This window comes from Canis aureus, chromosome 13 (genome assembly GCF_053574225.1).
Source record: "Canis aureus isolate CA01 chromosome 13, VMU_Caureus_v.1.0, whole genome shotgun sequence".
Lineage (NCBI taxonomy): Eukaryota > Metazoa > Chordata > Mammalia > Carnivora > Canidae > Canis > Canis aureus.
In genome coordinates this window covers 6,895,135-6,905,463 of record NC_135623.1, presented here as the reverse complement: position 1 = coordinate 6,905,463, position 10,329 = coordinate 6,895,135, and the positions used below count along the sequence as shown (strand labels likewise).

The window sequence follows — 10,329 nt, the reverse complement described above, 5'->3', positions numbered from 1 at the left end:
AGCTGCTCCCGCCCCGCAGTCCCCTCCGCGGAGCCGCCCCCGAGCCCCCCGAGCTGCTCCGGGTCCCGCCGTGCGCGCTGCAGCCCTTAGGGAGCTCGGGGCACTCTCCCGGGGCGCAGGTGTCTGTTAGTGTCCCCGGGAGCCCGAGGGCATCCCCGCCCTCCTGGGTCCTGCTCCAACTCCCTGCGAGCTCCTTTCCGCCCGGGAAGGTCGGTGCAGCTCCTGCGTCTCCGGGACGGGGCTCTCCTGTCTTGGGGACACTCGCCCCGGCCTCAGCCCGGCTCCTCGCGGGGCCCCTCCCCCTTGGAGGTCTTTTGTTCCTTTATTTCTTTTTCTCCATCTTCCTACCTTGATAGAAGCGCGAACTCTTCTCACTTTAGCATTCTTGCTGGTCTCTCTTTAAATCTCAGGCCGAATTCGTAGGTTTTCAAGATGATTTGAAGGTTATCTAGGTAATTTGGTGGGGACAGGTGATTTGGGGACCCTACTCTTCCGCCATCTGGGGCCAGCATTTCTTAAATACCTTCTATGTGCCCAGCACTTCACAGGTATCATTGCCTGTAATTCTCTAGGAAGCAAGTTATTTCCACTTTATTGATGAGGATACTGAAGTTCAGAGAGGCAAAATGACTTATCTAGGGTCAAGCAACTGTTGGAGGTAGCTGAGATCCCAATTTTAGGTCTGCCATATCGCCAAGTGCCTCTACCACACTCTGCTTAGGGGTGAGGGAGGATGACAAGTCAGAACCACCCAAGGCTCTAGTCTGGGGATGGAGTCTGCCCTCAACTTTTCTGATTCCCCTATTTTGAACCCCAGACTTTCCAGGAGTCCAAAGTTTTTTTCTGAGCTGCAAGGTGGTGGAAGCTGAGTAAGAAATAGAGAATCCCGTTCTTAGTCAAGATACCGTTCCTCCATGGGTTCCTTTATATCCAGGATAATCCTTGATGGAGTCCTCCCTGTTTCCCAAGTTACAAAAGTAACCCATGCTCATCAGAGAAAATTCATAAACATAGAAAGGTAGAAAAAGGAAAATAATTACTCTCTAGTTCCTTCTATACTATGGAGAAAATTTCACTCATGGCTTCCAGATGTTTCTCTCTAATTTTTTCTAAGATGCCTAAATGATAGTGGCTTTTTTCCCCCTCATCTCATTAATATCACATTTTATATACTGTTTTATTGAGACAGATACCACCTGGTTGACTGTCCATTTCCCCCTTCTTTGTTGATTCAACCATGTTCTTGCTGACAACATTTGTTTGTCAATGAGTGAATACCTCATGAATGGTCCAAGCCCAAATGACAGCACTATATCTTCCTTTCCCAGAATCCCTTTTCATTGAGGGTAGTTACAAAATTTGGTCTTGTCCAGTGAGACACAAGGGAATCTCAGCTGAGGAGTTTTTGTGTGTGTGTGTGTGTGTGAAAAAACCCTCTTTTTCCCAACAAAAGGGCTAGAATGACAGTGATATATCTCCTTCCCTGAAGACCTCATGAATACAAATGTCATGTCTGCAATTGGGCGAGTCATCTTGAGACCATAAGGAAAAGGCTCAATGAATCACAGTGGTTCTCTCACTAACATTATCCAGTAATATGCAGTCTTACCTCAAGACTTCTTTTGAGGTGAAGAAAATAAAATTAATTCCTGTATATCTAAACCACTGTTCACTGGGTTTTCTGGGTTTTGTATGCAAACCCTAATGGATTAGGTACCTGCCTTTTAGAAAGCTTAATATTATTTGATAACCCTTTCACCATCTACACACATATTGTTTGTGACCATTATTGTCAAGCATTTGTTCACCTATTGTTGGATGTGCAATTTTAATACCATTTTTTTTGTATTACAAATGATACCAAATTGGAAGTCACCACAACATATTGATTTCCTGGCACAAGAGATGTGTTGGGTTGAATTAGAGTTATAAAATAGAAAGACACCAGTTTCAGACTTTTATTCCCAATCAGGATGAAGTAAGAGAGACCAGAATTACTGTCCTACCTGTGAAAACTAAAAACTTAGACAAACTGCGTGAAATAATGTTTTCCAAGACAGCAAGAGACAGAGATTTGTGAGAGATGAGAAACCAATGAGTTGTCCCAGTTTATTGCTCACAAAATGACCAGGATGCCAAAGGAAGTGAGGACACCAAGGTGGCTAGTGGTTTCCTAAGTTGTAAGAGACAGAATTGAGAGTCTGGGTGGCTGCCACGGACAAGGTGTTTGGGTCCCATCAAGGTTCATATGTTGAAATCCTAACCCTCAATGGGACTGTTTTGGAGGTGGGGCCTTTGGGAAGTAATTAGATGATGAAGGTGGAGCTTTCATGATGATATTAATGCCGTTATAAAAGAGGAAGAGACAAGAGAGATTTCTCTCCAGCATGTGAGGATGCAATGAGAAGACAGCCATCTATAAACCAGCAAAAGGTTGTCTCACAAGATCCCAACCATGCTGGCACCCTGGTCTCTGACTTTCAGCCTCCAGAACTGTGAAAAATATATGTTTGTTGTTTAAACCACGCAGTCTATGATACTCAATTATAGCTGCCCAGACTAAGACACTGGCCAAGGTGGCTGGAATTCACTGATCAGAGTACTGGGGAAAAGAGAGCTCTGGAGATCTATAGAGGGTCCCGTGCCTGTCTCAGATGAGCACTGAGGAGTGGATGTATGTGAAGAAAGCACCAGATGATGGGGAAGGGGGAAGACAAGTGGAAGGATTGGATGGAACAATTCTCAGAGCTCACTCAGGGCCAGAGATGTTTCCTGTTTTCACTAGCTGGACTAAGTACTGCTCTTGTCTTGCCCAACAAAACTTAAAGGCCAAATTCAAGAGAATCAAACTGTTTACAAGTAACTTAACTACATTCTTGAAAAACAGCTTGAGAATATTTATCAGGAATTCAAAAATATCTGACACTCAGTAAAGTAAGATTCAAAATAACTGGCATCTGGGCAACCCCGGTGGCTCAGCAGTTTAGTGCCGCCTTCAGCCCAGGGCCTGATCCTGGAAACCCGGGATTGAGTCCGACGTCGGGCTCCCTGCATGGAGCCTGCCTGCTTCTCCCTCTGCCTGTGTTTCTCCCTCTCTATCTCTCTCTGTATCTCTCATTAATAAATAAAAAAATCTTTTAAAAAACCAAACAAAACAAAATAACTGGCATCCAATGAAAAGTGACCCAGGAGGCAATGAACTGAGAAGATATGACCCATCATGAGAAACATCATCCATTTAAAACCAACTGAGAAACCACACAGATGATAGAGTAAGTAGGCAGAGACATTAAAAAATCATGTTTATATTCTATATGTTTAAGAAGCTACAGGATAGACTGAGCATAAGGAGAAATGTGAAAGATCAAATCTAACTCCCAACAATGAAAACTATATGTTAGATGAAAAAGCACAGGGTGGGATTAATAAACTTGATAGCATGATGACAAAGGCTAAGAAATCTCATAGTGATTGATTTTTTGTTTGTTTTATTTTTATTCTTTAAAATAAATTTATTTTTTATTGGTGTTCAATTTGCCAACATATAGAATAACACCCAGTGCTCAGAAGATGAATAACTATCGATAATAGTCTAGCCAGATTGATCAGGAAAAACAAGATAAAGCACAGATTCCTAATGCCAGGGATGAGAAAAGTAACATTAGTATAGATTCCATAGATACTAAAGGGATTCTGAAAATATTATGAGCAACTTTATTCCAAAAAATTAGAAGATAACTTACATAAAATGGACACGTTTGTTGAAACACATTAATGAACCAAAGTTTGTTTGAAAAGAAATAGGAGAGCTAATAACCACATATCTATTTTAAATATTGAATGTGGCTTTAAAAACTTTTCATAAAGAAAACTCCAGACCTAGATGGATTCACTTGTGAAGCCTGCCAATGCTTGAAGAAAGGAATAATTCCAAGTCTGCACTCTTTTTTTTATAATAAATTTATTTTTTATTGGTGTTCACTTTGCCAACATACAGAATAACACCCAGTGCTCATCCTGCACTAACTCTTCTAGAAAATACAAGAGGAAGGGAAAGTTGCCAACTCAGCATAAGGCCAGCATCATCCTGATATGAAAACCAAACAAAAATATTACAAGAAAACTACAGGCCCATATCCCTCATGAGCACAGGTGCAAAAATTCTTCACAATTTTTTAAAATAGATTTTATTTGAGAGAGAGAGTGAGTGAGACAGAGAGTGTGTGCAAGTTGGGGAGGGGGAGAGCAGAGGGAGGGGGAGAAGCAGACTCCCCACTGAGCAAGGAGCCTGATCTGAAGCTCCATCCCAGGACCCTGGGATCGTGACCTGAGCTAAAGGCAGATGCTTAACCGACTGAGATACTAGGCATCCCTCTTCACAAAAAGTGCAATCCAACAATGTATTTTGCAGGTTAATATACCATGATCAAGTGTCCAGTGAAAAAGAGACTAAGTGGAGAGGCAGGCAAGTGAGCTGGAAGGAAGGAACACCCGGAGGGCATGGGTCTGGGTGCCAGAAGGGTGTGGGTCTGGTTCCTGTTCCATGTGGGCCACTTCCCAGCTGTTGGCCTCAGTGGAATGGTGATAATCATGATCATGACCATGAAGATGACCACAACTTCTCCCATCCCTCGACCACATACTATGTTCCTGGTATCAGATGCTTAAATACTTCATCTCATTTAGTCCTTAGACAAACATGTGAAGTTCATATTATTATCCAAATTTTACAGCTTAAGAAAAGGAGGCTTCAAAATGTGAAATAATTTGCCTGAGTTATGAGTAGGGCCCAGACTGGGATTTGAACCACAATCAGAATTGAATGAAACAGAGACTAAGCAGTTGGCACAGTCCTGCTTGGCACAGTTGACAAGCTCCCTTACCTGCTTAGTCATTTATGGATGTGTAGTCCCCTCTGGGATGTTAAATATCTGCTTTAGACCCCACGGATCCCAGATTCAAAAGGTCCATCCACTTTTATAGAGGAAGGAAATGACCACTACACAAGCACAGTCCCATCCCTCTTGTTTGAGAAGTGTGACATGGGCACGGGCCTCCACTCTGCAGGCAGGCATCTGGTCTCCTGTCCCTGCTACAGGGTGTCTTCCAAATGGGTCCAAGAAAGACTGTACACCTGTGCTGGCCTTTGACCACCTGGATCCTCCTTCCAGCCACTGAGTGACTTAGTGGTTAAGCGTTTGCTCAGCCCATCATGATCCAGGGGTCCTGGGATAGAGTCCCACATCGGGCTCCCTGCATGGAGCCTGCTTCTCCCTCTGCCTATATCTCTACCTCTCTCTGTGTCTCTCATGAATAAATAAATGAAAACTTTTTAAAAACTTCAGACCAAATTTATCTGCTGGGAGGCAAGAACAAGCGCTTAATTCTCTTAAATTCCTGACTACCAAATGGCTCAACTGACCTTGTTGTGAGGACTAATTATATTATGTGTAGTGCTCAGAGTTCCATCTGATATAAGTGTTCAGGAGTAGGCTGTTATTGCTACAGCAATAGGTTTGATGGCATTTATGCCACAATGAGGTCTGTGGCCATGGATAATGGCAGTTATAAGGACACTAGTATTAGCAACATTAATGCTATCCATCTCCTAGCCTTAGGCATGCAGCCATGGACAAGATGCTTGAGAAATGAAGATGCACACGTGTGCTTTGGAAGGAAACAAAGCATGTCTTACTAGTACCATCACTGTGTCACACAGAGACATGGCAACTCAGCTGTGAGACTCCTCCCTCCTCTCGAGTCTCAGTGGGAAGAAGTTTCGGTCCCCAGTGGAAACTTAAGAAAGATGCCCAGCTCATTGGCCCCAGGGGCCAAGCCCAAAGTGTCTTGTGGCATTGAAGTCCCTGGCCAAGGGGCTCTGTGCTGCATTTGCCAGCATGGGCAGAGAATCCTCAGGGCTTCTCAGGGATCAGAAATCCTCTCTCTGACCCCTTCTGATACGAAGAGGACCTCTACGTCTGCCAGCTGGAAGCCCCTCCTCCAGGGATGCTCTGCATCCAAAACACTTAAGAGAAGCACATGTCACCCCTGCAGGGCCACCATGCTAAGACAAAGGGGTGAACATTCTGCGCTGTATGAGACCAAGAAAAAGCAGGTTGTTGGTCCCACAAGAGGGAAGGAAGCTACTCAAGCAGAAGAACAGGGCGCTGGTCATTTGTGCGTGAGACTGAGGCTGGGGCTGGGGGAAGTTTCCTTCCCTGGGCACCTCCAAGAATGACAAAGCAGCTCAGTCTTCTCTGCCCCACTCATGGGGAAGGAAGTAGGGGAATCCTGCCCTCACTGAAGAGAAGGATGATCTCCGGTGCACTTTCTAGACTTGCACAGGTCCCTCTCAGGAGCTCCCTACCAGTCCCATGCCTAGAATAGGTGCTGGATCCCCTGAAAAGGCATCCTCTTTCCTTTTCTATACCCAAAGAGCAGAGGCTGGGATGCAACAGGGAAGTGTTGGCAAGTGGAGAAAGGAGAGAGGAAATGAATATGGCATTTTCCTAGCCCAAGGGCTTGATCTAATTGTTTCCTGGGTGCTTCAAGAGAGGGAGTAGGCACAGCGGTTAGAGCCAGTGGGCTTTGTAGCCAGAGTCTCAGCACTGGAACAGGTGCCCAAAGCAGTCTGCCAGTCCCTGCTAGATAACGTGGAGAGACCTAACAGGCAAAGCCTCTGCCTACAGCCTGATGGGAAGACTATACACAAAATATATAGGGTTGAGTAAGCAGGAGTAAATTCCAAGCTGAGCTTGGAGGTCTGTGAGATGTGGAGAAGCAGGAGGGGTTATGGAGGGAATTCCCAGCAGATAAACTGCTCAAGGGAAGGACAGTGCAGATTCACATGGCAGGTATGGCTGATACTTGAAAGATCTCAAGTTAGGGTGCACTCAGACAGGAGGACACCCTAACTGTCCAGACTATGATCCTTTTGCTGGCCATGCTGTTAATATCGGGGCTCAGAAGTCTCAGTGAGGTACTGGTGAATCGCAGACTGCAAAACTGGTTAGAACTGGATTGGGTGGGGGCCTTAAATTCCAGTCTAAGGAGGCATGAGAAGGGATATGACAGATGAAACAGTACTAGTGGCCGATTGGTGGGCTGGGAAGGAGACCACTAAGAAGCCCCTGAAAAAGTCCAGTCTGGGGTGTGGACAGATGGAAAGAAAGATGTGATCTCCTCCTCCACTGCAGCCCTCATCATCCTGGCTTTGGGGTTGGCTGCTGGCACTGCTGACCAGTCCTTATCTCTTGAAAATTTCCCCTCAAAGTCTAAGACTCTGAGCTTCCTTAGTTCTCTTTGTTTCACAAACAGTCCTGATCTAGGACCTCTTTCTTCTTCATCCAATTACTGATGTTCCCTAAAGCTCTGCACAAAAATATCACACCATTTTCTTTTGCCCCCAAAGCCTCGAATGATCTTTCCATTTTCCAGATCCCCACCAGCACCCTGTGGCAATCAGTCCTCACAATCGTGTTTTCAACCCTGTCCTCCAGAGCCTCAGATGCTTGAAAATGCCTGGACAGCTCCTCTGTCCTCCCTCTACCCCTCCTGCCACTCAGCTTCCCATTATCTAAATCCCTAGACCCTTTTTGGAGCACTAGCAATAGACCAGGTATACTTCACACGGTCTCCACTATTAGAGGAGGGGTTATGGGTGAAGAACATGGGACTCCGAGAGACTAAGGGACTTAGGAGCAGATAAAGAGGCTACAAGACTCAGGTGTGTTGACACCAAGTGTGTGCTCCATGTTTTCTCCCCTGCTCTGGCCTCACACCCCAGCTTCCAGAGGGAGTTTTTTGCTGATGCAGTTCTGTTCAGCTGACTGCCCAGCTCAGCCTTCCTCTTGGTGCCCATGGCGCTGATGGGATCACGGATCATCAGCCTGGTGTATTCCCAGTATCAAAGAATAGCAAAGTGGGCAAGTCCAATAGCTGCGCTTAAACATGGGGCTGTGAAGTTCTCGGAGGGGTTACTCAAGATCACACAGCAAATCAGGGACAGAGTTAGGACCAGCCCTTTGCTCTTCTGATTTCTAGACTCATTTCTCTTATACTTTTTTTTGTGACGTGTTTTATATTTTGCCAAATGTATTTTTTTTAAAGATTTTATTTATTTATGAGAGACACACAAAGAGAGGCAGAGACATAGAGGGAGAAGCAGACTCCTCATAGGAGCCGGATGCGGGACTTGATCCCTGGACTGGGATCATGCTCTGAGCCAAAGGCAGAGGCTCATCCATTGAGCCACCCAGGTGTCCCCATATTTTGTCAAATCTTGGCATACAGACTCTCATATGCTCCTTGCCATTGCTCTGTATGATGGATGTTTCCTTTCTAACAGATGTGATGACTGAGGCCCACAGAAGCAAAGGGACTTTCCCAAGATCACACAGCTAGGTAAGTGATAACCATGGGACATTTAGAAAGAGCTGAATTTAAAAATGTGGCATGGGATAGTAATGGTAAGGATTCAGCAGAAAATCCCACATGTGTCCAAGCACAAAAGACACAGGGGGACCTGGAAGTAGCAAGCCAGGAGCCAGATTCATGCTCCTGGTAGCTCAGGGCTCTGAGGTCTCTTCTCTGCTGCCCTGTGTGTCTGATCTTTATCATTTCTGCAAGGCCTCCACTTTTCTTCCCTATTGCACCAGCTTCTCTGTGACTTTAGTTATCACCACACTGACTCCAGGTCGTTGGTACCTCAGGCACCCACACGCCACTGACATAGACATTGGCAGTGTCACCATTTTGAATTCTTAGCAGAGAATTGTCCTCCAGACTGGGGCAGGTGTACACCCTTGGTACAATTCAGCAGTGGCCAGGTGTTGGCTTGGTCCCCTGCTGCCAATGTGGTTACCTAATGCCTCGCCTTCTATGGGTGAGCTAGGTTTCCAGAGAAGGACCTGTGGGTAGCCAGGCATCTTATATTCTATTATAGGTATGAATCCAGATATCCTGATTTATTTCCCAGTGCCACAGCTGCCCTCTCTGTCTTTCCCTTTGCATCCCACTCAACAAAGGTTTGATGGAATTGGTGCAGGCTACCGTGCAAGGTGCTATGTGCATGACTCAGCTTCTGTCACCTCTGACCTCCCTCCCCTAAGGCCAAGGACAGAACAGGAAGTACTTGTCTCCTTGATAGGCAGACCACCATGCAGAGCCTTGGCAAGGAGAACCACAGCTCTGTGTTTGAGTTCATCCTCCTGGGCTTCTCCAGTGACTCACAGGTCAGAATATCCCTGTTCTCCTTCTTCCTTCTCCTCTACCTCATCACTATTCTGGGAAATGGACTCATTGTGACCCTGATCTACCTGGACTCACACCTCCACATGCCCATGTACTACTTTCTCAGTGTCCTCTCTTTGGTGGACATGAGTTATGTCACTACCACCATGCCCCAGATGTTGATTAATATGGTGTGTCCAAAGAAAACCATCTCTTGGGGAGCTTGTGTAGCCCAGATGTTTATCTTCTTGGTCTTGGGCATTGCTGAGTGCGTCCTCTATGCCATTATGGCCTATGACAGGTATGTGGCCATTTGCTTTCCCCTTCATTATCCCCTTCTCATGAGCCGCCCCATTTGTATCAAGATGGTCACAGGTTGTTGGACCATTAGCATAGCTGGCGCCCTGATCTACACTGTCTTCACCATGCATCTGCCTTATTGTGGTCCCCACAAGATAAACCACTTCTTCTGTGAGGTCCCTGCCGTCTTGAAGTTGGCCTGTGCAGATACATCTTTCAATGACCGCTTGGACTTCATCTTGGGATTCATCCTACTCTTGGTCCCATTCTCCCTCATCCTGGCCTCCTATGTCCGAATCTTTGCCTCCATCTTAAGAATCCACTCATCCCAAGGGAGGCTCAAGTCTTTCTCCACATGTGCTTCCCACATCACTGTGGTTATCATGTTCTATGGGCCAGCCATGATCATGTACATGAGGCCTGGCTCCTGGTATGACCCAGAGCGGGACAAGAAGCTAGCACTGTTCTACAATGTTGTCTCTGCCTTCCTCAACCCCATCATCTACAGCCTCCGGAACAAAGATGTAAAAGGGGCCTTTATGAATGTACTCAGTAACAGAAGGACATCTCAGTGACCCAGGATGCTTCAGACTTGTCGAGAGTCTTGGTGGGGTTCATTTGGTATCATATATCAGTTCTAACCAACCTGAGCCTTTCTGGGGTGTGAGCAACCAAGTTAGAGATGGCTCTGTGGCTACCCCTAAACTGAAAGTTTCTATTGGCTGCCACCATCCCAATGACTCAGTTGAGTGTCAAGAGCAAAGACTTTCTTCCCCAGTAAGTATGTCATGGTTCAAG

At 45.9% G+C, this 10,329-nt stretch overlaps 1 protein-coding gene across 1 annotated transcript; it reads left to right on the top strand.

The window, feature by feature from the left end:
* The first annotated feature begins 9,158 nt into the window (after positions 1–9,158).
* Positions 9,159–10,106, top strand: LOC144281523 (olfactory receptor 2A12-like). The gene has a single exon (XM_077844359.1). The coding sequence runs from the start codon at positions 9,159–9,161 to the stop codon at positions 10,104–10,106; it is 948 nt and encodes a 315-aa protein (XP_077700485.1).
* The last annotated feature ends 223 nt before the right edge of the window (positions 10,107–10,329 follow it).